The sequence below is a fragment of the Neofelis nebulosa genome, chromosome 16 (genome assembly GCF_028018385.1).
Source record: "Neofelis nebulosa isolate mNeoNeb1 chromosome 16, mNeoNeb1.pri, whole genome shotgun sequence".
Lineage (NCBI taxonomy): Eukaryota > Metazoa > Chordata > Mammalia > Carnivora > Felidae > Neofelis > Neofelis nebulosa.
The window spans coordinates 35,047,356-35,075,019 of record NC_080797.1 but is presented as its reverse complement, the minus strand read 5'-3'; the positions used below and the strand labels follow the sequence as shown (position 1 = coordinate 35,075,019).

Genomic DNA, 27,664 nt, shown 5'->3' with positions numbered 1-27,664 from the left:
AGAGGCGCCTGGGTGGCTCAGTCGGTTAAGCGTCCAACTTTCGCTTAGGTCATGATCTTGCGGTTTGTGAGTTCGAGCCCCACGTCAGGCTCTGTGCTGACAGCTCAGAGCCTGGAGCCTGCTTCGGATTCCGCGTCTCCCTCTCTCTCTGCCCCTCCCCTGCTCATGTTGTCTCTCTCTGTCTCAAAAATAAATAAAACATTAAAAAAAAAATTAATGGAAAAACAAAAATAAAACACCTTGAGGACCTGTCCTATCCCTGGGGTGATGAGCAGTGCCCAGCCAGAAACAGAAGAGTTAGGTCCTTGACCTCTTGGGGGTGTCCTCAGCATAGTAGGGGTAGGGAGGTGAAGGGCTGGTAATGGAGAGCTGGTTAAGAGAAACAATGCAGGGGGAGGAAGGAATTACTTTTGGCTGCTGAGGTGGAGAGGAAAACAGTCCAGAAGGATCATGAAGAGCTTCATGGAATAGGTGAATTAAAGAATGGAAACAAGTATCTGCTAAAACCTGCATGTGCCAGACCTTTCCAATTACTTTCTTTTAAAAAAAAAATTTTTTTTTTTACATTTTATTTATTTTTGGGAGAGAGAGAGAGAGAGAGAGAGAGAGAGAGAACGAGAACAAGTAGGGAAGGGGCAGAGAGAAGGAGACACAGAATCTGAAGCAGGCTCCAGGCTCTGAGCTGTCAGCACAGAGCCCGATGCGGGGCTTGAACCCATGAACCGTGAGATCACGACCTGAGCCAAAGTCAGTTGCTTAACCGACTGAGCCACCCAGGCGCCCCTCAATTACTTTCTTACGTAAGCCACACAACAACCCAGAATCAGCCCCATTTTACACCTCGAGAAACTGAGGCACGGAGAGGCCAAATGACCTGCCCTGGTCACACAGATCCACCTAGAGCTGATTCTAGCCTGTGAGAGTAGAGGTCACGTCTGAAAGACAGGCATGATTCTATGACCTGCCCCTTTCCTCTTATTTACTTGGGAAGAAAAAAAAAAAAAACTCGCACCATTAATACTTGATGTAACATATTCTTTCTATACCAACACATCAAGATCTACCTCATTCTTCTCCTGCCTGCCTGGGTTTCTATCACATGGCTGGCGCCAGGATGACATACCCTCTCCTGGCCAGCAGCATTCAGGCCGTTCCGCTTTCTGCCCTTACAACATTGCGAGTATCCTTGCACGCATGCTGAAATATTTTTGCATGCAGACCCCGACGGTAAATCTGCAGGAACGGAACCGCTGGTTTGAAGGAGAGGAGCATTTTGCAACTACACAAATACTGCCCCTGTGACGTGGGTATGGAATATCAGAGGGGAAGGCAGGCATTCCAGGGAGAAAGAGCAGGGTGACAGGCTTACTGGCAGGAAGGGTGGAGGGCTTCAGCGTAGGGATTATCACTGTTGCAGGAAGCCCTCTGGCCAACTATTATCTTCATCTGCACACAGCACTTATGGCCTCACACTCAGAGCCTGCCCAACTATTGATCACTCATCAAGGACAAGTGTTCGTTTCCTCGGTTTTGTCATCACTGGATGGGCCATCTTCCCGACAGAGGGTCCTGTGAGCTGGAGTACTGGGGCCGCAGCCTGGATTGCCATACTCAGCAGGAGCCAGGCGACCCGGGAGCATTTCTGTTGGATGCCGGTGACGAGCTGCACTCACTTTATGCCTCCGGGCACTTTCACGTACAGCCTCTCCCCACGCCCTGCCCCAGCAATGCGTCTGGGGTGCGTGCTCTCCCTCCTCTGTGTCCCTTTCGCTCAGCAAACTCCTTCTCAGTCCAAACGTTACCTTCCCTGTGAAGCCATCTCAACTCCTCCAGACAGAAGTGTGCCCCACGCCAAGCAGGGACTCAGAGACTTGTTCTGGCCTTAATCTGTTGACAACTGCCTCCCCCAACTGGAATTAACCTCCTAGAGAGCAGGACCCTGACCAGACCTTGCAGTAACCAAGCAAATAAATATGTTCATTGCAGGAACCAGCTGCTTAATGAGAGGACCACACGGTTCACCTCGAATGCCCCTCTTCGGCCTTCCTGTCCAGGAGTGACCTGTCCTGGCCGTACCTCAGAGGAGAACATGGTGGCACAGGTCCCAATGCACCAGCAGACCACGGGCTTGGTGATGCGGCCCTCCTTGATGCCCCGGCAGATCTTATATTCCTCAGTGCCCCCGATCTGCCAAGGAACAAAAAAAAGCCCATTAGTTAGTGGAACCCATCCAGAGTTGCTGTGGGCAGCACCACAGCAGGAAAATCTGTTCCAAATCAGGCAGGGCTCAGAGGCACCAAGAGTCCTAACTGACAACTTGGCTAGAAAATGAAGAGGGGCGCCTGGGTGGCGCAGTCGGTTGGGCGTCCGACTTCGGCCAGGTCATGATCTCGCGGTCCGTGAGTTCGAGCCCCGCGTCGGGCTCTGGGCCGATGGCTCGGAGCCTGGAGCCTGTTTCGGATTCTGTGTCTCCCTCTCTCTCTGCCCCTCCCCCGTTCATGCTCTGTCTCTCTCTGTCCCAAAGATAAATGAAGAATGTTGAAAAAAAAATTTAAAAAAAAAAAAAAAAAAAAGAAAATGAAGAGACACTGGCTTTGGTCAAATAATAGCCTGGAAAATTGAGATGGGGTGCAAGGAAGAGTTGTGAAAGGGCAGTGGGTACCCTCTGAAGTCCCTGATCTAACCAGAATCTAATCTGATTGGATCTGACCTGCTCAGAGGCACAGGCAAGGACAGAGGTCCTAGGACTCTCTCAAACTAAAAAAGTACACTTCTGGGACACCTGAGTGGCTCAGTCGGTTCAGCATCCGACTCAGGTGGTTCAGGTCATGATCTCACAGTTCAGGAGTTCGAGCCCCATGTCGACTCTGTACTGACAGCTCAGAGCCTACAGCCTGCTTTAGATTCTGTCTCCCTCTCCCGCACCCCCCCACCATGGTGCTCCATCTCTCTCTCTCTCTCTCTCTCCCTCTCTCGCTCTCTCTCTCTCTCTCTCTCAAAAATAAACATAAAAAAGCAAACAAAAAAAAGTACACTTCTTTTTTTTTTTTTTCAACTTTTTTTTTTTTTTTTTTTTTTATTTATTTTTGGGACAGAGAGAGACAGAGCATGAACGGGGGAGGGGCAGAGAGAGAGGGAGACACAGAATCGGAAACAGGCTCCAGGCTCTGAGCCATCAGCCCAGAGCCCGACGCGGGGCTCGAACTCATGGACCGCGAGATCGTGACCTGGCTGAAGTCGGACGCTTAACCGACTGCGCCACCCAGGCGCCCCAAAAAAAAGTACACTTCTTACTCCAGCTATGCACTTCCCAAGAGACCAAGGCCAGCCAAAAGTTTCTTCTTTATGTTTTTATGTATTAAAAAAAAATTTTTTTTATGTTTATTTTTGAGAAAGAGAGAGAGGCTGGAGGAGGAGTAGAGTGAGGGAGACAGAGGATCTGAAGCAGACTCTGCATTGACAGCACAGAGCCTGATGCGGGGCTCGAACCCACAAACCCACAAACCGTGAGATCATGACCTGAGCCGAAGTCGGATGCCTAACCGACTGAGCCACCCAGGCACCCCCTATTGGCACTAAAATGTCTTGTGACACCAAGAAGCAAGAGCTTTTTCAGTGTTAACAGTGACAACCTCTAAGCCCCAGAGTGTAGGCAGGGAGCGGAATTACCAGGGACCGTCACTTTACGTTATATATAACCAGGGGTGCCTGGGTGGCTCAGTTAAGCATCTGACTCTTGGTTTTGGCTCAATTAGTGATCTCACAGTCATGAGTTTGGGCCACACATCAAGTTGTGCTCACAGCATGGAGCCTGCTTCAGATCTTCTGTCTGTCTGTCTGTCTCTCTCTCTGTCCCTCCCCTGCGTGTGCATGTACTCTCTCTCTCAGATATAAATAAATGTTGAAAAAAAAAATTAAAAATCAATCAAACAAACAAAAAACAGGGGCTCAGGTCATGATCCCAGGGTCATGGGACTGAACTCCATGTTGGGCTCCATGCTGAGCGTGCAGCCTGCTTAGGTGTCTCTTTCCCTCTGCCCCCCTCCCCTGATCACGACCACTCTCTCTAAAGAAACCCAAAACTCACCTCTCCAAGAACCACAATCATTTTGACGCCTGGCGTGTCCTGGTAACGTAGCACGTGATCCATGAATGTTGAGCCAGGGTACCTGGTGACAGCAGAGAGAACACACGGGGTCAGGAGGCTCGGGGAGGTGTGTGTACATGTGTGGGAAGCATGCTAGTACCAGGAATGCTCTGAGGTTCTTCGTGAGTGTGGGTGTCCGGTGAAGGCCCATAGATGCCTCAAGAATAATGGCGGGGGTGGGGAGGGTGGTAAGTAAATGAGGCACAAGGGAAGAGAAGGAGGGGAGGGGAGGTTCGCTTGGCAGTAAGAGATGATTGGAGAGCACATGTTTGGGGGTTTTAAAATATGGCTGCAGGGCGCCTGGGTGGCTCAGTCAGTTGAGCGTCTGACTCTTGATTTCAGCTCAGGTCATGATCGCAGGGTCATGGGATCGAGCCCCATGTCAGGATCTGAGCTAAGCGTGAAGACTGCTTCAGATTCTCTTTCTTTCCCTCTCCCTCTCTGCCCTTCCCTCCTGCTCGCATGTTGTCTCTAAAATAATAACTAAATAAAATATGGCTGCAAATTCTTTTAAGAAGGTAGAACCTCATGCTTCTCTTGAATACGGGTCAGACTTAATGATTAGCTTCTAATAAACAAAATGTGGCAGAAGCGATTCTAGGACAGTGACTTCCATGGCAGGGTTATAAAGACTAGCTTGTCTGGCACTCTGTCTTGAACTGCTCACTCTGGGGGATGCTGGCCATTATGTCCTGAGGACATTAAGCAGCCTATGGAGAAGCCCACAGAGAAGAACCACCTTACCAGCCCTGTGGATGAGCGACGTCCACCTCGGGCCCGCCGTCAGCATCGCTGACACCTCACACATCACTGCAACCCACCCCTCCCCCACGCCAGAAATGCCCACTTGAGCTGCCCTGAATCCTGACCCACGGAAACTATAAGGACAAATGTGGGGTTTTCTTGTTGTTTCAAACCCTTATTCTAGAGAGAGAGGGGGGTTGATCCCATGACCCTGGAATCATGACCTGAGCTGAGATCAAGAGTCGGACACTCGACTAACTGAGCCTCCCAGATGTCCCACGAGTGTTTTATTATAGTTTGAAGTCACTTGGTTTGCATGATTTTCTTCGAACACAGCAATAGATAATACAGTGTGCCACCTGATGTCCCAGGATTGGCAGGCTATTGCTAGGTCTATATATAGGTCCATATACATAGTTGACCCTTGAGCAATGTGGGCGTTAGGAACGCTAACCCCCACCACATGCAGTTGAAAATCAAACTATAACTTCTGACTCCCCAAAAACTTAACTACTAATAGCCTATTCTTTTTTTTTTTTTAATATTTATTTTTGAGAGAGCGAGAGACAGAGAGCGAGCAGGGGAGGGGCAGAAAGAGAGGGAGACACAGAATCTGAAGCAGGCTCCAGGCTCTCAGCTGTCAGCACAGAGCCCAACACCAGGCCCGAACCCATGAACTATGAGATCATGACCTGAGCCAAAGTCAGATGCTTAACTGACTGAGCCACCCAGGAGCCCCCTAATAGCCTGTTCTTAAAGATTTTTTTTTTAAGTTTCTTTATTTAAGAGAGGCAGAGACAACATGAGTAAGGGAGGGGCAGAGAGAGAGAGAGAGAGAGAGGGAGGGAGGGAGGGAGGGGGAGGGAGAGAGAGAGGGAGGGAGGGAGGAAGGGAGGGAGAGAGAGAGAGAGAGAGAGAGAGAGAGAGAATGAATCTCAAACAGGCTCCGCACTGTCAGCACAGAGCCCAATGCAGGGCTCGAACTCACCAAACTCTGAGATCATGACCTGAGCTGAAACTGAGAGTCAGGCGTTTAACCGACCGAGCCCTCCAGGCACCTCCCTAATAGCCTATTCTTAACCAGAAGCCTTACTGATAACAAAAACAGTCAATTAACACACATCTTGTATGTTTATGCATTATATACTGTATTCTTACACTAAAGTAAGCTAGAGAAAAGAGAATGTTATTAACAAAACCATGAGAAAATACATGTGGAGTGCTGTACTATATTTTCAAAAATCTGCATATTATAAGTGGACCCGTGCAGTTCAAACCCATGTTGTTCGAGGGTCACCTGTATTTTTTTTTCTCCTGTCATAGGAGTTTACAAAAGGATTGTTTAAGGCAAAGGATGCTTCTCTACAGATCTTCAAGAGCATTCTATCATGATCTCACAGGTTCGTGAGTTCGAGCCCCAAGTCGGGTTCTGCATTGACAGCGTGAAGCCTGCTTGGGATTCTCTGTCTCCCTCTCTCTCTGTCCCTCCCTCACTCATACTCTCTCAAAAATAAAATAAACAAAAACAAAAACAAAAAAAAGGCAATGGCTAACACGTGTTATGGTATTAAGTACTAGGCATTACTCCAAAATAGTACCCTATTGATGACCCTACTGATTACTATTACTGTTCCCACCAACAAAAACAATGAGTATGCTATTTGTGAAATAAGAAATATCTACTGGGTCTCTGGCCCCAGTTCTTGATGCAGAGCTCCTAAAACCCTTGTAATCTTCTGAGTGACGGGGTGCTACAGAAAGCTCCTGAGTCTGTTGGAATTTCCCGGGTGACAGGAGTGTCTTGTTCTCACAAGGCAACTTGGTGGATGCCTGCATAGTTCCTGGGTGGGGGCTGGTCTCTAGAAGACCCTGAAGTCATGGGGCGCCTGGGTGGCTTAGTCGCTTAAGCGTCTAATTTTGGCTCAGGTCACGATCTCATGGTTCGTCGGTTTGAGCCCCGCATCAGGCTCCATGCTGACAGCTTAGAGCCTGCAGCCTGCTTCAGATTCTCTCTCTCTCTCTCTCTCTCTCTCTCTGCTCCTTGCCCATTCTATCTCTCTCTCAAAAATGAATAAACATTAAAAAAAATTTTTAGAAGACCAAGACATGATCAGAGTCCTGGAATTTTCAGCCCTACTCACCACTCTATGCAGAAGGGAGAAGGGCTAGAGATTGAATTAATAATCACACCTACATGATGAAGTCTCCATAAAAATCCCTAAAGAAAGGGGTTTGGAAAGCTTGTGGGTTGGGGAATACACCAAGGTGCTGGGAGGGTGGCATGCCCAGAAAGGACATAGAAGCTCCATGCACTGCTCCCTATAATTTGCCCTATGCATTTCTTTTATCTGATTGTTCCTGGGTTCTACAATCCATTCTAGCAAATTACCAACCCAAGAAGTGGGGCACAGGGACCCCCAGTGTATAGCTGGTTGCTCAGGAGTACCGGAAGCCCAGACTCATGATTGGCATCTGAAGTGGGGGCAGTCTTGTGGGACTGGGCCCTTCACCTGTGGGATCTGGTGCTGACTCCAAGTAGATACTGTCAAAACCGAAATGAACTGCAGAACACCCAGCTGGTATCTGCGGAGAACTGGAGAACTGCTTGGTATGGGGGAAAAAAATCCCAACATTTGGTAGCCAGAAGTGTGAGTGTGGTCATGGTAGAGAGTAAAGAAACAGTTCTTCCTTTCACTATTACAGTTAACACCTGCTGAGTACTTGCTAAGTGCCAGGCTACCTTCTAGAAACACCTCACTAAATCCTCCCAATGACTCCATGAGGTGGGTGCTATTGTTTTACCCACGTGATCTGTAAGGATGCTAGAGCTCCAGGGAAGGTAAGGGACCTGTCCAGAACGCCTCCCTGGTAAACAGAGAAACTGGGACTCGAACCCCATGGTCTGATTTCAGAATTGGTCCTGCCAACCCCTGCACTCTGCTGCCTCCCTATGGCCACAACACAGAGACAGCGTACAGAATTACCCCCAAAGCCCAAATACCTTTGAAAAACACCTTTTCCTGTTTTCTTCTGATATTATGCCCATGTCAGACCTGAGACAGGGTAGAGATGGCCCGTTTTATGGACTTAACTCAGTGGTAGCAAGCAGAGATTGGAGGATCCCGCTCCCCTCTCCCAGCCTGCCCCTCCCAAATGTAAGAGGCCCGCCTTGGCCCAGCTGATCACCTGTCCCCGCCAATGGCCACACCCTCATAGACGCCATCAGTGGTCCGAGAAATGATATTGTTGAGCTCGTTGGACATGCCCCCAGAACGTGAGACGTAGGCCACACTGCCAGGGCGGTACAGCTTGGAGGCCAGGATGTTGTCCAGCATCCCACCTGTATTCCCAATCTTGAAGCACCCAGGCTTGATGCCTCCAACCTGCAAGGGCAGAAACAGCAGTCAGGGAGGAAAGGTAAGCTCCCCACAGAGCTCAGGAGAATCCCAAAGCCCAACACTACCTGCTCAACCCCCTCTGGTCAGGACGGGGAGAAAATGTTCCAAGAGAGTTAACACCTACACACTGAGTTTCTGGCTTAAGAATCTCATCTCTCCTGGGGCGCCTGGGTGGCGCAGTCGGTTAAGCGTCCGACTTCAGCCAGGTCACGATCTCGCGGTCCGTGAGTTCGAGCCCCGCATCAGGCTCTGGGCCGATGGCTCGGAGCCTGGAGCCTGTTTCCGATTCTGTGTCTCCCTCTCTCTCTGCCCCTCCCCCGTTCATGCTCTGTCTCTCTCTGTCCCAAAAATAAATAAAAAACGTTGGAAAAAAAATTAAAAAAAAAAAAAAAAAAAAAAAAAAAGAATCTCATCTCTCCCGCGAGCGACATTATGCGGAAAAAAAGAGAACCTTACTTGTAAAACACGGCTCACTACTACTGCACGTTCAGATATGTATACTCAGGGTTAAGTCACCTTGGCTCTAAAAGGGTGACAGCACCCATTAAAGTGTGAAACACAGGTGTATGCCTCTGCTCAAAATCACCCTTGCCTCTGAGATGAAAGCCCCCTTGCTTAACTAAAAGATCTCAGCTTCGGACAAAATTTTAACTCAACCACGAAGTAAAAACAACAACAAAATAGTCACAGAGCAGTTTCTTTCTATGTTGAAGACCTTTGGGCAAATAAAACCCTTAGGTAGATTTTCCTTTGGTTTACAATTAAAGTAATAAAGATTATGCTATGGTTGTATGGAGGTGGACAGAGAAAATCTCCCAGTTAGCCCCTTAAAACTATGAAAGTGACATGGCCTGGAGAGAGTAGATATGGCCCTTTAAAGTAGATATGCACTTTCAATAGGTACTCTCTGAATCTTTTCAACCTAACAGGGAAACAGAAGAGTCAACAACTTAGTTTTCTGTGGGCCCAGAACTTTATAAGATAGCCTTGAACTTAAAAGGCTTGGGGCAACTGGGTGGCTTAGTCAGTTAAGTATCTGACTTCGGCTCAGGTCATGGTCTCACAGTTCCTGAGTTCGAGCCCCGAGTCGGGCTCTGTGCTGACAGCTGGGAGCCTGGAGCCTGCTTCAGATTCCGGGTCTCCCTCTCTCCCTGCTCCTCCCCCACGCACACGCTGTCTCTCTCTCAAAAATAAATAAACATTAAAAAAAGAAAGAAAGAAAGAAAGAAAGAAAGAAAGAAAGAAAGAAAGAAAGAAAGAACGAAAGAACGAAAGAACGAAAGAAAGAAAGAAAAAAGGGTTTCTGGAAAAGGACACTCACAGTGGCAGGTCCAATGATGGTCACTCCATTCTGGTCTGCCTTCTTGATCAGCTTCCTTGTGAGGGCCTCAGGGATGCCTTCAGCTATGATGGCAATGGTCCGGATCTAAAGGACAGTCCCTTCCTGTTAACTCTGTGCCTCAGATGAAGCAACGAGGCAGCAACCTATACAGGACCAACCTTCCATGCCCCCTTCCAGGCTCTAAGAACAAAGTAATGTTAACAGTATGCACCCCTTCCTCCCATAGACCTCTGTTCCTAGCCTCATCACTCCAATCCTCTTCCAAAAGGAGAGGCGAGAGGCATAGATACCCGAAACCAATCTCCATTGGTTAACACCACAGTAGCTCAGTAACCCAAGCAGGAACAAATGTTTCTGAAAACCCATGACCGTCAAAGTGGCTACATTCTCTCCCATCCAAAAACCCTCAAGACTCAGACCCACCTGTCCCCCCCACCTGTCCTGATGCCTGCTCATAAAGCAAGTATCTACGGCTTTCTCCGCTGTACCCTCTGAGTCTCCGACTCTATGTCCCAGGGCCAGCACGGGACACGAGCTGCTTCCACACACAGACCAGAGACTGGGCTGGGGGAGAAAGCCAGAAGGGGTAGGGGTGGGGGGGTGGGGAGGAGGGTTGGGCAGGAAACATCAAGAACCATCTCTATCTGGCTCTCAGGGCCAGCAAACTTTTTCTGGCTTCGTCGGTCATATGGTCTCTGCAGTAACTGCTAAACTTTGCCTGTGTAGCATGAAGGCAATGATGGACAACATGTAAATGAATGAATATGGCTGTGTTCCAATAAAAGTTTATTTATAAAAACAGAGAGCTAAGTTTGACCCTTAGGCTATAGTCTGTTAACCTTTGCTCAAGAATAAAAAAACAACTCATTTTCAGCAGGTGTGTTTTCGTTTTTGTTTCACTGAGATGGGAACAAAAGTTTACATTCTCCAATCATAAGCTGAACTAGGCCAGTCTGGGATCAGACAATAATTTTGAACAGAAGAATCAATATCTTAATCTATAAAGGCTCGTACAGAGGGACCTGGGTGGCTCAGTAAATTGAATATCTGACTTTGGCAGGTCACCATCTCACAGTTCGTGAGTTCAAGCCCTGCGTCAGGCTCTGTGCTGACAGCTCAGAACTTGGAGTCTGCTTCAGATTCTGTGTCTCCCTCTCTCTCTACCCCTCCCCGCTTGCGCTCTGTCTCTCTCAAAAATAAACGTTAAAAAAAAATATAAAGGCTCGTACAAATCAGTAACAAAAATGACAAATACCTCAACAGAAAAAAAGGAAGGGAGAGCACCTCGTAAAATATAAATGGTCAATAAATGTTTTTGAAAGTTCATCTTAGTTAATGATCAAAGATACACAAGTAGAATGCCTATCACTCGTCAAATATGTGTTTTTATAACGCAAACATTCAAGTGTTGGCCAGGGTACAGGGAAGCAGGCATTCTTGGACTAGTGATGGAGATTATGTCCATACAACTTTTCTGGAGGGCACCTGGGCAGGATGGATCAAACAAAGGCTTTCAAATCTGTATATTCTGATGCAGCAGTCTGACTGGTTTAGACATTTGCGCTGGGGAAATAATTAAGGATATATGCAAATGTTCATCTAAGATGCTCACCATAGGACCTGAAAAACCAAAACCGATGTTGCCAATAAATATTTATTGATGTAGAAAAAGTAACTGAAAACAATGGATTACAAAATAGTTACATACAGTATTATTCCACCTGTTCAAATCCAGAAAAAGGTACTGATAAGGATACACTCAAACGTTGGTAACCGTGTTTCTGAGAAATAGGACTTACTTAACTGAAGCATTTATGTTCTTCTTTTTATTTAACAGTATTTAAGTTTTCTTTGTAATAAATATGTAATGACTTCATAAGAAATTGCTTTTGATTCTATTCTTAGAGCCAGTCCTAGCAGCACAGGGAGGTTCTGGCAGAGGTAGATGATCCTGAACGGACTCTTTGTTAGCCCAGGTAAGCAGCCCTGTCTGGCTTGCCCGCCCTCAGTTACCACCCTACCTCCCTAACCCTACCTTCCGAAGATCAAGTGTATCCAACCACTTTCGATCGCCAGCCAGTCCCGAGTGCCAAGCCCTTTAGCCCAGGTGGCAGTGCCGGCTGACACCACTCAAGGGCTTTCCCTGCTTCCCCACCCCAGGACCCAGTGATCTACCTGTGAGTAGTTCATGGTCTCGATGGTACTGTCATAGGCTGAGCGGAGAGAGGCAAAGTTGATCAGCACGTCTACTTCTGGGTGCTTCTTCATGGCATCAGCCATGTTCTTGAAGACAGGGATCAGGATCTCCTTGTGACCCCAGTAAAACTTCTGCTTGTGGTCCCCGCTGTGAGAGAGAAGGAGGAGGGGTCAGGACAGCCCCAAACTGTCCGGGCTGGGGAGGGCGGAGCCAAGGGAGGAGCTTCATCTAGAAGGTGGAAAGACAGGGCCTCTGTCCTCAAAGAGTTCCAAACTCTGGGGAAAAGATCCCCCAGGAATACGGATCGCCCCAGTCTGGGATGGCAGGTGCTTCCCCACCCAAGGGGATAATCTTGCTGGCTCCCCCCAGCTCTTAGTGAGGGGGATGAGATGAGGAAATCCCACTTGGCAGCCATCTCTAGTTTCCCGCCCTGGTGGGACTCACGTGAAAGGGTACACCATGGCGGCCACGGAGGGCTCATCTCGGGAGCAGACGTAGTCAAAGTCCAGCATGCCCTGTACAGCCCGGGTCTGCATGCCCCACACGATGGCCTTTGTGTGGCGGCTGAAGAGGGTGGCACTCTTTCCTGGTGGGCAAAGACACAGCGAGTGCACCCAGAACACACACCCCCGGGAGACCCTCAGGGGCTGCCACACCCCTCCATGCCCAGTCCAGGGAGGGGGGCTCATCACCACCGCAGAGCAGCGTCAAGAGGATGGGATTCTGAGAACTTGGGGAAGAGGTGCCTTGTTTTTTCTGGAAAGAGGGGGCAGAGAGAGCAAAGAGAGCTAAGAGGACCTGCCTGGCTGGTAAAGAGCTAGCAACGGACACAGAAAGGACTCCCATGCAGAGAACAGGTCCACAGGCAGAGAATCCCTATAGGACCTGCTCACCTTCACAGGAAAGGAGTATAATCAGCATTTTGCTTATATGCCAACAAAGGCTTGATAAATTATTTTTAAAGTCACCAAGAAAAAACTAAGCTCTCCTAATTCTAGTGCCTGCAGGATTTTAAACAACCCAACAATCACCACCTCTAAAGCTGGACATAAATCAGCTTGGGTCAGGATCCGAATCCTCATGATTCTAGGTCAGTGTAGGTCCAAAGTAGAGGCTGGCCATGGCCTTACTATTTCTACCTGAGGTTCTGGCCTAGGTACACTGGCTCTCAGCACCTCCCCACATTCTCTGTGCTGTTCCTCCTGCCCTCCTCCCTCTGGCCCTTTCCTGATCAGAACAATGCTCTTGGCTGGTCCCGCAGGGCAGAAAGGAGAGGCAAAAGAAGGAGGGGAGAAAGGGCTCAGAAATGCTTCCATGCCTTGAAGGGAAACGCTCCTTCGCCACCCTGCAGGCAGGTGACCGGACTCTCCCTTCTCTGCAAGTCCTGCTGGAGGAAAGTAGCCCCCCAGGGAGGTTCTCAGCTCCCCCAGGGAAATCAATGCACTGAGCTCCGTGGCCATCTGGTATTAATTAACCTAGTATACTAGTCTAGTGTGGGCTTTGCTAATCAGGCTCAAGATGTGATTTAATAAATTTGAGATCACTCTCCCAAGGCATGTGGGGTTCTCATCCCTACACAGGCTTGCTTCTTCCCTCCCAGCTGTAAGCTTCCCATAGCACAAGGCTCCTGCTGTTCCAAATACGTAGGACTTATTGTCACCGGACCCATCTGGGTTCTCACAAGACAAGGGATCACAGAACAAAGGAAGCCACCTAATCCGGTACCCTCACTTCCCAGTCCCAGGAACCGGAAGCTTGGAGATGCCAAGCTCCCCACCCTCCCCACCCTCGCAGGAGGGGGGCCCAGACGGACCCAAGTCAGAGTGCGAGCAAACACACATACACACATCTGTCTACCCAAAAGACTACAGAAAGGGACAAAGCCTGGAATCTCTAGAAGCCCAACTGTACCTCTGGTGTGAAAGGCGCAGAATTAGAGCACAGAGAAGGCTGTCATCCTCAGCTAACCAGCAGCAAGGGCCTCAGAGAACCCCTGCTGCAGGCCTAACACCCCCACCAGACGCCCCTGCTGGCTGCACTATTTGTCCTCCTCTCCCTCCGAAGTCTGGCTCAGGAACTAACAATAAGATAAGCCCACCCCTTGGGTGGAAGAGTTCTCAGAACTGGAGTAGACCCCTGTTCTCTCGGCACAGTGCTTGGGTCATTCAGGTAACAAAGGATCTCGCCAGAGACAGGAACCAGAGGGATTAAAGGCAGATGGTCAGAGGTTTGCATTCCTGGCCTTTCCAGGGGGATACCTGACCCTAGCCTAGGTGCCCCTTCCCCTCCCCTTAGCAAGGTATCAAAGGTCATCATCAGAAAATTTTTCCCCCTCCCCTGGAGCAAAATCTCTCATAGCTGTGAAAGTCAAAAAGTCAAGCAGAAGCAGAAGCCCTGACACTTTGAAGCAATGAATCCATTCACTTTAGGCAATAGGCGAATGTGTCTTTGCGTGAACGTGTGAGTGAGCACTGAAAATGTCCCTTGTAAGCAGTGACCTCATTCACCAGACCAAACCCAGATCCCCTCCACAGATTTACTGCACATCCATCCAGGCTTCTACATCTCTCCTTGTCCAGCCTGTCTTCCGCAAAAACCCAGAGAAATCTAAACCCATGGCTGGCACTGAGAGCTCAGGGATGCAGCAGGCAGGAGTGAGGCTTGGCAGGAAAAGAGACCATGAGACCCAGATGGGAATCGGGAGAGCTGAGGCTGCCCTCCGTGCGCCTGTGCTGCCACCACCCTCCACCCCACTTCAGTGTCCATGGCTCCCTCCTTCCCAGGACTCCCCTCCCTCCTCAGCAGGCGCCACCCCTACTCTCCAAGGCGTTGGGCCCAGCTGTTGCTCCTACGCTCCACGCCATGTCCTGTCCTGAGCGTAGAGCCAGAGACAGCCGGCCAGGAGAGTGCTGAGTGGGGGTGGGAGTGACTAAGCAGGGGTGGGAAGGGGAGGGAGAGCAAGGACTAGGACTTGGGCGGGGAAACAAAGCACACAGTTAAGACTATAACCCACTAACAAAGCCACACACAGAGCTGGGGCAGGGCAGGGGCATCCTACCTTGCAGGGATCTTGGACTTGGGACTGAATCTGTCAAAGAAAATGACCAAGGCAACTGAGTCACCTGCTGGTAGCTGGAGGCTTTAGAGGGAGAGGGTGGGAAAAGGGAAGGATCCCAAGGACAAGCCTCACAGGGCTGACGCCCTCACCAAGTCTTGTCTATTCCACAATGGACAGGAGTGAAGCCGACCGAAGAGGAGAGAGTGCTGATCAGCACAGCAGAAGCAAGAGAGGGCAAAGGGCCAAAGGGGCAGAGAGGGGGCAGGAGGAGCCAGAAGGCTTGGAAGGTGTGCTGAACACCAAAGCCCCCAGGCCTGGTGGAGGGACAGCTGGCCCCATCACACCCTTATAATGCCAATCCCGTTTTGTCCCCATGAAGCCCAGTAAGAGGATCAGGTTATCGTAGGGTTGGACTTGTCATTCTGTGGACAAAGCTGCTGGTTTGGGGACTGCGGGGAAACAGTGTGCAATCTTGCGTGCCTGGAGCCAGTGTAACTATTTCCCAAAATGCCTCAAGTGCAGACTTCCTGTACCAGGAAGGGACTGCATTAATTAACACTGGCTGTAAGAGCTGGGCGGTGGCAGGGGTCACATCTGATGAACTAGAGGACGGACAGACACAGAAGACAAACTGAGGATGGGCTGGTAAATGACGTGTGCTCTTACGGTGGGCTCACAGGAAGGGGGGTCTTTGTAGGAGCCCCAAGAGGTTGGGCGGGCAGGAACCACTGTGAGGGCCCTTGCTCTGCTGGACCAGCTCTAGGCTCCTGCTCTCCACTTAGAAGTGGAGTCTGGGAGGGGCGCCTGGGTGGCTCAGTCAGTTAAATGACCAACTTCGGCTCAGGTCGTGATCTCCCGGTTCATGAGTTTGAGCCCTGAGTCAGGCTCTGTGCTGACAGCTCAGAGCCTGGAGCCTGCCTTGGATTCTGTGTCTCCCTCTCTCTGTCTCTTCCCCTACCCCACTCATGTTCTGTCTGTCTCTCTCTCTCTCTCTCTCTCAAAAATAAATAAACATTAACAAAAAGAAAAAGGAAAGAAAAAAAAGAAGTGGAGTCTGGGAGGCCTTGCCACCCCCAGGTATTTCTGTCGCCCTGTCTCCTTCGCCACTTCACACAGCCCCACGGAAGTAAGGGGACAGAGGGGAAGACAGTGGGGAGCGAGGTGACCCAGGTGCAGCGTGGAGAGCCCACAGAAAGGCTCAGGAAGGTTCAACTCTTCATGTCCTCGTGTCCATTTGGCCCATGTGCCACGCACACTTTTACAGCACAGCCCAAACCATGTTCCGGCGCCCCAGCAGGGCCCACCCCAGCAGGGCCCAGAAAGGACAGGCAGACAGGGAGTGCCTGAATCTGCTGGCTGCCACTTACCTTGTGGCATGGCAGGCTTGGCCTTCTTTGCGGGTGCCACCTCATCAGCCCTGGACTCAGAAAAAGATGCCGTCCTACTGGGGGCTGGAGTCTGGGGTGGGACAAGGAGACAAGATAAGAGTCACAGGTAGCAACTGGGAAAAAGAACTATTAGTCCTTGAGCTTTGGAGCCTTAAGGCCCCAAAGAAATCAGGTAATAAGAATCCTGTACAGCACTATCTTCTACTAAGTGCTTGCAAAAGTACTACTACAACAACCCTCTTGAGATAGGAATTAGTATTGTTCTAGGTCACAGATAAGCAAACTGAGGCTCTGGAGGGTAAGACACCTGCCACGGTCTCTCTCTCAACAGGATTTGAACTCCAGTCTGATTTAAAAACCCCTGGTCTTGGGGCATCTGGCTGGCTTAGTCTGTGGAGCATGAGACTCTTGATCTCAGGGTTGTGAGTTCAAGTCTCACATTGGGTAAAGAGCTTACTTAAGAAACTAAACTAAACTAAACTAATAAAACCCGGTAGGCTTTCCATTATGCTACCTTGATTGGGCAGAAAAAAAGCCAGCAGAGATCTAGAAACCAACCCGTCTTTCTCCAATGCCCACAGACGACTAGGAACAGAAGAGGGGCACTTGTATCCTGGATGGGAGGGAGGTAGGAGAGGGTAACAAAGATGACAAGGCAGGTTTTAAGGCAGAGGAGAGGGGGCACCTACCGAGGTACTCCCACTGGCATTAAGGAGGAAGTTTGCAGTGTGGGCCGCTGTGGGTGGCTGGTTGGGGATGGGCCGGTGGCCTAGGGCCATGCCCACAATGGCTGTCATGTGAGTTTCAGTCCCAAAGACATGGATGGGGATCCCAGTAGTCTTCCCTGTGAGGAAAGAAAAGAATCCATCATTCAAGTCTTCAAATAAGTGTCCACGTCCACACTGCTCTGCAAGGGGCCCTGCCTGGCATCTAGTGCCTTCTACACAAGGCCAATTATCCAGGATAGACCAACCGTCATATTTTTACCACCAAACAAATCTCCATAAAGACCACCTGCTTTGATAAGAGCAAGGCCTGGCTTTACTGACACCCTGAAGTGCAACCACAAGCACCGTCCTGCTGTGGGCAGCGAGACCCTGGCCCTCCCATCCCTCGACCTCGACTTCCGCCCGGCCTGGCCTCTGTGCCTGAGCCTTGGGCTCATTTCCTCGGGGCTCCAGCCCCCCTCGGTCCTCTGTGTGGAGCTCTCTCGTCGCTCGCCACCTCCTCCTCCGTCTCCCCTGCCACTTCACTGTACACATCCCTGAGAGGGATCAACCTCTTAGTAAGTGTTTACTTATTTAATGTTCTGTGAGTTTAATGGCCAGACCGTGACTAACATTCACCATGCTGTCCCGAAGGCTGGGCCCATGGCAGGAACTCAGCTGTAGGTGAAAACGAGGACCTGGCACCCCTTCAGGTGATTGAGGCAGGTTCCTATTTGCCACGGATACCAGATTTGCAAAAAATGGGAAGATGGCAAGCTTTTGCCCCTCCAATCAAAGGGGATGGCACGCGTCTGTCACCCCTCCAACGCTTCATGTGAATTCCTGCTCCCCAAGTAAGTGCTCCTAGCAATGAGGTCTGCACTCTGCTCTCTTGTTCTACCAATTAACCAATCGTCCCCACCTCTCCCTCCACAGCCCCAGGGGTCTCCACCCTCCTGCCCCTGAGCCCGCGCTCCACCCAGCAGCCAAAACAACCCTTCTAACCCAAAATCAAGTTGTGCCACTTCCTCAAAGTCTTCCAGAGGCTGCCAGCCCAGGGTCACGGCCAAGTGCTCCCCCGTACCTGTACCAGTCCCACATAGCTCCCACTGCCTCCCACCCTTACCTGCCAACACCCTGCCCTCGCTCCCTCGGCCCTGCCTGCTGGTCCTGCACAGCAGCACGCTTCCATTCAGGGCCTTGGAACTTGGCCTTCTCTCTGCAGACACTGCTAAATGCTCTCTCCTCTCCTCCAGGTCACTGCTCAAATGTCACCCTTTTTAGGGGGCTTCCACCGATCACCCCATTAAAACCAGCCCTGTCCCCTCCCACGCAAGCTATCCCTTTACTCGGCTTTGTTTACCTTCATGTCACCTAGCGCCACCTGACATTACTGTCGATGTTTTCAACAGCACGAGGGATTGCTGTCGGTCAAATGTACAGCTGCAACCCCAGTGCTTGGCACACAGGCCACACAGAGCAGGTGTTCCGCAAATATCTGTTAAATGAACAGCTGAATGGAAATGTTTTCTGAGCCATTGTGAAGTTCAGGTCGAGCTCTGCATCAGAGGAGCGCACACACTGGAAATAGAAGCAAGTGTCCGAAGACCTGGCACAGAGCGCTGGGGACAGAAAAGGTCGCCATCTTACCTACTTCTCCCATCACCCGCAAGCCCTCCTGATAGTTGGGGCCGCCTCTTCGGACAAAGATCGTGACCTCGTGCTCCTTCAGGGGACCCTGGTAATCTCGAATTGCTCTCACGATGCCCTGGAAGCAGGAAGGGACGACAGACATGTGCCTAAAAATAAGGCAATTATTTATAATCACGATGAACGAACATCCCAGGTGTACCTAACAAGGACTGCTTCTCACGAAGAAGCATGGCAGGCCCCGGCAGTCAAGAATTTCACACGTGTGGACTGGACTGCGCACAAGCAACCGAAAGGCCCAGGACATGCAGTCGCTTGTGATGTTGCTGGGGCAGCAGTTTGGAGTCCCTGGGAGTCACACCCCTCAATGCATAGGGTGCCGTCTCCAGTCATCCTTGTTATCTCTTATTGCAGCCAGGGCAGGTGGCGAGGATCTAGACCAGGGTCCTATGCAAGGGTTCTCAGAAGTATCAGGATCTAGTCCACTTAAATATCAAAGTCCTACTAAAGTTTCTTCCAGCGATTTTGGAGAAAAGCCCTTGCAATGGGTATCAACTCTGGAAACAATCTGGGAGAATGAACAGGTGTGCACCAATGTGGTCTTCTCCTGGGTCAGAAGTCTAATTTCTGTCACCCAAGGCATGTCACCTGGTTGCTGTTCCAGAAGTAACCATCCATATCGACAGGGCTGCCTTTATTATAGGGTTGCTCGAAAGTTAAAATAAAACTGCCAAGGTTCACCTGTTTCAGATTGGTCTGTTGAATCAGGACCCATTAGAGAGACTCTGTTTTTGGCAAGACTGACGAGGCCTGGTCCCCCACTTCATGAGAGCTCAGACTTTCAAGGTGGACATTTATTTATCCATCATTCTCAAATATGCGCTACCAGAAGGGACATTCCCTGAGTGTCGGACAGTACAGAACAAGAAATGGCCTCCTGAGGACTCTCGAGCCAGGTTAGCTCTGTTGCCCTTTTTGACCAGCAGTCCCACTCAGAACTGTGTGCCCTTGCCCCTGACCTGTGCACAGGGACCAGGCTGACAGGCCTCAGCTGGATGAGCAAGAGCCTCAGATCATCGATCCATTTTCCTCATTCTGACCTTCTGGAGAAGACCCAAATCTATCCCAGCATCTTCTGCATCCCCAACAAGGGCCCCTGGGACAAAAGCCCCTACTCAGCTGGGTAAGTCATGGAAACCTGCTTCTGCCTCAAACTTTGCTTACAGAAACCTCCCTTCCTGGCTTTTCCCAAACCCACATTCCCCAGAGACTACACGGTCCCCGGTGGCTGGTTACCTTGAATGTGGCAGCCACATTGGTGAAGTTTGCAATGCTGCCTCCAATGATGAGGATCTTGCCTGTGTTGGGAGTAAGAGAGGTCAAAAAAGGGTTAGAAAAGTAGAACATCCTACCAGAAATCCAACCGAGGGCGTTCTCTCTTCTCTAAGCACGGATCCCTCAACTGTTAGGAGGGGTCAGTGCAGAGGCTGGGTGGGGTGGGGAGCAGGCTGACCTCCCTTGACATCCGTTCAGTCTTAACCAATTCAGCTCTCCATTACCCATGCCACTGAGCAGGTGGTTAATCCAAACCCAGAGAACCTCTTGGTCATTCCTGGCTGCCACTGAGAAACCCGGTTTAATTTCTGGATACTCCTGGTAGGAATCTCTATTGGCTCAAAGGAAAGGGAACTGGTATGTGTAGCCCCCAAACACTAGACAGGCGGTAAAGTGAAGCTGGGAATCCCACAGCCCAAACAGTAAGTGTAGAAGTGGGCCGCTAAGAACTGAGTTTCTACAAGTCAGTAAGAGCACATTGCTACCTCCTCCCTTGCACCTGCCTACAGGACTTTAGGTACATATCGCTTCCTTGCTTCCCCGCAGCCTCCGTCTGACAGAGGCCACACTGCCCACTGTACAGTTGGGAGAAACAGAGGTCCAGAAGCTAAATAGCCCCAGGCCGCAAAAGAGCAGGACCACAACCCCAGTGCCTCCTCGCCCAAAGCTATTCCCACTGTGGCACAATGGGCCATCCTGGGAAAGGAGCGTGTGTGTCTCACCATCTGGGTGCTTCTCCCGGGTCATGAGGGAGAGGATCGTCTTGGCATAGTCATAGGTCTGCTGCTCGCTGGGGGCGCCTGAGTATTCCCCGTAGTTTGCCAGCTCATTGACACCCCCTAGGTCGCAGATGGTATCACTGTCAGGAAGACACAGAAGTGAGTGCTGATTCTGACTCTAGTGGCTGAGGGTGGCAGCCTGGTGCCGATGAGGACACACAGATGCCCCGAAAGCCCCATAGTCAGCTTATGGAACCGACCTCTCGGGCCTCAGACCCTCAAGATCCAGAGAAGTCACACTTGAAGTCGCATCAGGCTCTCCCGGGCAGCACTCTCTGCCAGCCCCCAGCCACAGTGGGGTCCTGGATTGACAACATTAAGTAAAAGGAACAAGGAGCACCTCCCAACACAAAGAAGAATCACATATTCCAGGAGTCCCTGCTTGGCTGCCCAACGGAGAAGTAAAATGGTTGCAACTAGAGGAGAGCTCAGCCAGGCGTGGAGGGGAACGTGGCAGATTACTGCCTGGAAACGAACAGATGTCTACTGTGCTTTAAGTGAAAAACCAATTACTGCAAAGACTGTGGAATATGATCCCAATATTCTTATAAACTGTTAAAGTATGAATACTTATACAGGCATTAAAACAGCTGGAAGGACGCACAGCAACGTGTTCACTGTGGTGACCTACTAGCAGGAGAGATGGGGAGACAGCCAAGCGATGTTTACTATTGGGTTCTTTTCTGCATTTATTGTATCTCTGCAGGAAGCCCATAGCACTAACTATAAAGATTTTAAAAAATAAAAATAAACAAGGGGCTTCTGGGTGGCTCAGTCGCTTATATGTCTGACTCTTGACTTCAGCTCAGGTCGGAGTGTCACCGTTCATGGGATCGTTGGACTCTGCTGACAGCACAGAGCCTGCTTGGGATTCTAGCTCTCCCTCTCTGTGCTGACAGCTCAGAGCCTGGGGCCTGCTTTGGATTCTATGTCTCCCTCTCTCTGCCCCTCCTCCGCTCGTGCTCTGCCTCTCTCTCTCAAAAATAAACATTAAAAAAATTTTTTTTAAGTAAGAAAGTTGGAGGGGACAGTGTACATACAGGGCAGGCTTTTACCAGAGCCCTGCTTTACGCCAAGGGGAGAAGATGAAGACCCCCCCCATCCCCACTCCAAGGTAAGGCAATCTGATCTAGGCTGTGCGCACATGGACTCGGGGTAGGCCCAGCTGCCATCCTTTCAGTAGCCCCTCAGTCACCTGTACACGACAGAGGCACCACCTCCGGCCACCATGGTCCAGATCCTCCCCTTGGGGTTCAGCAAGGTCAGCTTCAGGCTCGCCCCACTTTTGGCATCCAGGTCTGCAATGTAAGCTTCCTAGGGACCAGACAGCAACAGGTGGGTCCTGGGGATACCCCCTTCACCAGGTCCCAGCACCTGGGACCCTGTCCCTTTCCCTGAAGACACATGAAGAGGTCCTCCATTGTCTCAAGAGGGTCAGGGAGAGGGGTTGTGCAGGGTCCTATGTACCTGGGACAAAACACGATGATGTCCTCAAGGACCAGAACCACCCATAGCCACAGTCGCTGCCTGGGGACAAACTTCCCAACTCCTTTCTCTCTGTCCTCAAGTCCCTGACCCTCTGCCCAAGTCCCAGGTCTCACTAGGTCACCCTGCTTCTAAACAGCCCCCAATCCCAATGTCTGCCTGCCTGGTTCATCACACGCCCCTTCTTCCGGCCCAACCTCTTGCCCTGGCCTGGGTTATGACTCACAGGCCTAATCCTGCTGTGAAGACCTCTCAGATGATGTGGTGGGAAAGAGCAATTAAAATTCTCAGCAAGTGGCCAAGAGAACTACCTTCCCCCGGCAGGATGAGCAAGATCCACTCGGAATTATCAACAAATCAAGTTAAGAGCCCAGGGAGGTTGATTGAGAGAGAAGTCTAAAAGGATTTCTGGCCGGGATTCAGAGGCTTGGCTGACTCCCACCCCCACCTCCTTTGGGGGTTTTAAGAAAATTAAATGGCTCTCGACCTTCCCTTCCTGCCAAATAAACAGCGCACAAGGGGGGCCCGATGCTCCTCTGAGATTAGTCACCCTCCCCCAGGTCCCCATCATGTTCCATCTCCTCCCCAGAGCAGCCAGCCTTACCTCTGGATAAGCTTCCCGCCCGAAGGGAGGAGGGAACTCTATATCACCCCACTTCACTTTGCAGATGTAGTCGGCTGTGGCATCTACCTTGGCCGCCAGGTCAAGGACATAGACGCCATCTTTGGTCACAACTGTGAGAAAAGCAGAGGTACTCAGATGCCAGCCCCCTGGCAAAGGCGTCTACCACCAACCTCCAAACCCCTCCACAGGCTTCCCCACCACCACCTCCCGAGGTCCCACCCAGACCTAACAACTGCCCAGCTCTGCAAGAAACCGGACGGCCATTCCACACAGCTTTTCCCCCGTTAGAAGAGAAATAAATTAATTAAGACCACTCCCTTCCCTCCCTGACTTACAGGTAATGTGACAGGGATGTCGTGTTTAGTTGCCCTGGCAATTTTTTAACATTTTTTGAAAAGCGACACTCTATGCCTTAAATATCTAACCATTCACCCATCCACAGCCCTACCACTAAAACATAAAGTGTTAAGGTACGAGCTGCTGTTGGGAGCCTCCCCCCCCACCCCAACCCTTAGGTGTATATATCTGGGTTTCTTGAGATTGGCCAGGAGAAGCCTTAGTTGCCTGTGGGAGTGGGAAACCACTGGGTACACTGAGCCCCCAGCCAGCAGGATTCATTTACTGCCCATTAACTGGACATCCATCTTCCCTTTACCCCTGGGTCGTTTAACTAATGAAGTCAGCAAACAGCCATCTGGTCCATTAGAGGGGTTGCATCCCCAGCTGGAATCTGGACTTTGCCCTGAACAGCCCTGGCCAGAGCCAGCTCACACCACCTGCCTCCCTCACAGCCTGAGGGGCCTGGACCAAGATCTTCCCAGCTTGGGGATCAATGATTGACCAATTCCTGGGGAGTGCTCCAAGGGCCTGAAGAGGAAAGAAGAGCCTGAACGGTCAGACCAGTGAAGGGGCAGCCCAGGTCCTGGGAGAACAGCCTAACCCCTGCCAGGAATAGCCACTAAGCACAGTCAGATCAAAATCAGGACTTCCCCATCACAGAACAAAATAAGAGCAAAGAAAGCTGGAGGTGGTTAAACAGGAATTATCGTTGTCTTCTGAGAGCTCGGAAACGAGAGACTGCACTCCACGAGCCCAGACATCCCTCTACACACCGCACACCCGGTAGTGCCCTCTACGCGTGGGGGGGGGGGGTCTGGTGTGTCGAACGTCAAGGCCAGGGTTACCACAGGCACTGAGACCCTGTTATAACTGTCCTTTCCCAGGCCCACACCAGCAGAGCCAGTTACCAAGGGGGTTGATCTCGAGGTAGGTGAAGTACAGATCCTCATAGAAATTGAAGAGACCAGAGATAAAGCTGGCCAGAATCCTAGAGCGGGGAGGGAGAGAGGGACAGTCAATCTTCAGGGAGGGGCAACAGGCTCGGCAGCACGTCCCAAACCTCCCTCTCCCCGCGGCCATCTCTTACTGACAGCTCCTCTTCCCAAAGCCTGCCCTGCCAACCTCTCGCTTCCCTCTGTAAGCCCTGCTCCCTGGACATCACTCTTCAGCCAGTGAGACGGAAAGGAGCTGTCAGGCATGCAGCCAGAGGTGTTGGTACCAGACAGACAGGGCCAGTGGGGTGAGGGATGCTTACGGCATATTTCAGTCTGAGCCAGCCTCCTGTCTGCCCCCTGCTCCCCTCCTTGGGACAGGGAGGCGCTGTGCCTTCCCTCTCACCCAGACGCTGGGGCAGGGCAGCGGATGCCCACACAGGGAAGACCACCTTGCTTTCCCTGCCCTGTGTCCGGAGCTCTCAACCTTCCCCGCTCCCCCACTGCCACCTGCCTGCCCTCCCTCTCACTCAACTCTTTCTTCTCTTCAGGAGCGTGGACTAAGAGGTGTTTCTTGATGTCCTCAGCATTCAGTTTCTTGTCCACGCCAACGAGCAGTTTCTGGGCTTTGGTGTCCACGTCGCCCACGTCCACCCCACCTTCATGGTGGAACAGGACATAGTCCCCTTCTCGGGTAGCATAGATGCAGACGTAGAACTCCTCCGCCTTGCAGGGGAAGACAGTACCACGTGGGGGAGGGGCACTGAACTGGCAAGCCCAACCCCTTTGGGTGCATTTCTAAAACCCTAGTAAAGGGGTGCCTGGGTGGCTCAGTCAGTTAAGCATCTGACTCTTGGTTTCGGCTCAGGTCATGAGCCGGTTCGTGAGTTTGAGCCCTGAGGCAGGCTCTGCGTTGACGGTGGGAAGCCTGCTTGGGATTCTGTCTCCCTTTCTCTCTCAAAATAAATAAATGTAAAAAGTTACTGTCTTCCCTTCAGGGACAAGAGGAGAGCAGAGGCCATTGCCTAGCTGACAGTCCAGACTCAGCCACTGTGACCCGATCTGGGGGAGGGTGCCTGCCTTCAAGTCTTTCTCATCCCAGCACCGAGAAGTCCCCTGTTACCAGCCCTGACTCCTCCCTGCTACAAACTAAGCCTTTCCCTTCATCTCTGGACTCCCTGCTCCATGGCACCCTCAGACCCTCAGAGAGTCTGGTCCTTTTCACTTTTCTCCAGCAGCTTGATTTCTCCTTTCATCATTTTAGAGTCGACAAACACAAAGTGGGGGAGAAGACCCGGCTTGGAGCCACGTCACACATACCTGACTGTGGGGAACAAAGGGTTCGATCAGAAAGTTCTTGAGGAAGCCTTTGGCCTTGCCAACCTATTGAGATTGAGAAAAATAAAGCTTAGATGGACCAGCGGGTCTTGTCCCCCAGGGCAGGAGGACTGCCCTCTGCTCCCTCTACTTGGCTGTCCCACCGGAGCCGGGGCTCAGGTACTACTGCCACGACATCTGGCAGAGAGAGATTTTCCAGAAACCAGGGCAATGGGGTCACAGACCCTAAGCTGAAGAAGTCTTCACGAGATACTCCTTCACCCACTGCCAGCCACACTGCAGTGTACTGACCTCACACGTTCTTTCTCTGCCTCCTCTGGAGGGTGACAAATGAGCTGGGCTAACAAATGTTGTCCCCGCCCCCACAGCACAGACATCAGGACTCCTCTCCCTCCTGCCATCAATAGCACAAGTTAAAGAGCACAGACAAATCAAGGCTCTCCATCCCTGAGCTCAAGCAGAGAGACCCAGCCCAAGGACAGAAGTCTGGGCCTGGGAACAGCAGGGATGGGGGGAGCGGGGGGGAGGGAGAGCTTGACGGGGAAAACTTCACGCACACTTTCCTGGCTGAGGACAACAGGCCTGCAGAGCTAATCAGTTTGAGTGGGTCCCTGGCGGCTGCCGAGGCGAGACAGCCCTCATCCCAGAGTGTCTCAAAGCCCCCCCCCCCCCCCCCCCCCGGCCCGTGTGCGTCACTGCTGAGTCAGGGACCAGACAGTGATCCCTCAGAGGTAATGAGCCGCTTCTGCCGAGGCGGACACTGTTGCCGGCCCCGACACGGCTGACAGCCCCCTCCCACCCAACAGCAGCTGAGGAGAAAGAACACAAGGACCTCTCTGGGGACACCACTCAGCCCCCAGTCCTGCCGTCCTCTCGCCAAAGGCCTGCAAGCAAAAAGGCCAGTAGAGATCCCTCCGGCCCCAGGTCCACATACGAGTTTAAGAGGTCCTCTTTAGTTCAAGAGCCAAAAACTGGGAAATTACCACAAAGAGCTGATTGGAGAGAGCCCAGGAAGAGAGGAAGACAGCTTCGTTGTCATCCTCACCCTGCTTCCAGGACGGCCAAAGAAGAGAACAGCTCAGCCCTGGTGACAGTCACCCAAGATGGGGCAAAGCTGCGCATGGACAGCACACCCTTCCCGGCCTCAGGCCCGCCTCAGCCCGCTCCCCCTCGCCTGTTCTCCAGTCCCGTCCAGGAGTAAAAAGGAAAAGAAGTGCAATTTTATTTCTGAGCCTCTCCTAGCCTCCCTAAACCACATTTCACTTCAGCTCTCTCATCTACAGAGTTGACATTAATCACCAAGCTGGGGGAAGCCAAGAACCGAATTTCCTCTTCAGTGTTACCAGTCTCATCCTCGGCTCTTGGTCTAATAATGTCTCTGCCTAAAAGATTCTGCACCTGCCTTCTGCAACCTTTTCTTGCCGGCCCTCTTAGGCAAACACGTCACGACAAGCTGCTGTGCCCTTTCTGGAAACGGAAAAGCAAGGACTTCCCAGAATGAGCCTCAGAGTCTCATCTCCGTGATGGGTCTGTTAAAGAAACAAACCATTTCCGGGGTGCCTGGGTGGCTCAGTCAGTTAAGTGTCCGACCTCAGCTCAGGTCACGATCTCGCGGTTGGAGCCCCACGTCCGGCTCCACACCAACAGTGTGGACCCTGCTTGGGATTCTCCTCTGCCCCTCCCCCACCTGCGCGCCCGCTCTCCCTCTCTAAATAAACAAACAAACCAATAACAGACCGTTTCTACCTGGCCATGAACTGGACTGGGGTTACTTTTGCAGCCCATCTTGCCATTCGCTGATGGCAGAGCTGGGAGCGAGCACCAAGACTGGCCCTGCCACCAGGCAGCTCTGCGGGACCCAAGGCTGCAGTGTGGCCTTCCCCAGGCTGCAGTGTGGCCGAGTAGGCAGTGAGCCTACAGGGCTGCTCATCTGGAGATGACCACATCCACTTCTGTTCCCACAGCACCTCCACCCCAACCTATAGCCGTACTCACGGTGGCCTCCTGTCCCAGCCGTGGTTTCAGCCAGGACTTAATGCCTTCCAGAGTGAGGTTGACCCCAACGAGGCCCAGCTTTCCACGCCGTTTGATCAGCTGGTCTGGCTTGACCACCAAGTTCTGGAACAAGAGGGAAAGGAAAGAAACGGGAGAGTAAGAGATTACAGTCTGGGGACCCGAAGCACAGGACAGCCTGCATGGC

At 51.3% G+C, this 27,664-nt stretch overlaps 1 protein-coding gene across 6 annotated transcripts in view; it reads right to left on the bottom strand.

Moving 5' to 3' along the window:
* The window catches only part of ACLY (ATP citrate lyase), a 49,236-nt gene that overhangs the window by 11,827 nt on the left and 9,745 nt on the right, over positions 1 to 27,664 (bottom strand). For 4 of the 6 annotated variants that reach the window (XM_058704789.1, XM_058704787.1, XM_058704792.1 and 1 more), the window contains 18 exons: positions 27,460 to 27,582; positions 25,447 to 25,509; positions 24,662 to 24,852; positions 24,103 to 24,182; positions 22,835 to 22,965; positions 21,941 to 22,059; positions 20,689 to 20,825; positions 19,928 to 19,989; positions 18,632 to 18,749; positions 16,964 to 17,118; positions 16,254 to 16,344; positions 14,887 to 14,916; positions 12,273 to 12,414; positions 11,807 to 11,975; positions 9,611 to 9,715; positions 8,078 to 8,274; positions 4,088 to 4,169; positions 2,077 to 2,187 (listed from right to left, as the gene is read on the bottom strand). In XM_058704789.1, the coding sequence (XP_058560772.1) occupies positions 2,077 to 2,187; positions 4,088 to 4,169; positions 8,078 to 8,274; positions 9,611 to 9,715; positions 11,807 to 11,975; positions 12,273 to 12,414; positions 14,887 to 14,916; positions 16,254 to 16,344; positions 16,964 to 17,118; positions 18,632 to 18,749; positions 19,928 to 19,989; positions 20,689 to 20,825; positions 21,941 to 22,059; positions 22,835 to 22,965; positions 24,103 to 24,182; positions 24,662 to 24,852; positions 25,447 to 25,509; positions 27,460 to 27,582 (2,106 nt within the window). The remainder of the gene's footprint in view (positions 1 to 2,076; positions 2,188 to 4,087; positions 4,170 to 8,077; positions 8,275 to 9,610; positions 9,716 to 11,806; positions 11,976 to 12,272; positions 12,415 to 14,886; positions 14,917 to 16,253; positions 16,345 to 16,963; positions 17,119 to 18,631; positions 18,750 to 19,927; positions 19,990 to 20,688; positions 20,826 to 21,940; positions 22,060 to 22,834; positions 22,966 to 24,102; positions 24,183 to 24,661; positions 24,853 to 25,446; positions 25,510 to 27,459; positions 27,583 to 27,664) is intronic. The other 2 variants (XM_058704793.1, XM_058704791.1) reach the window with 1 other exon arrangement.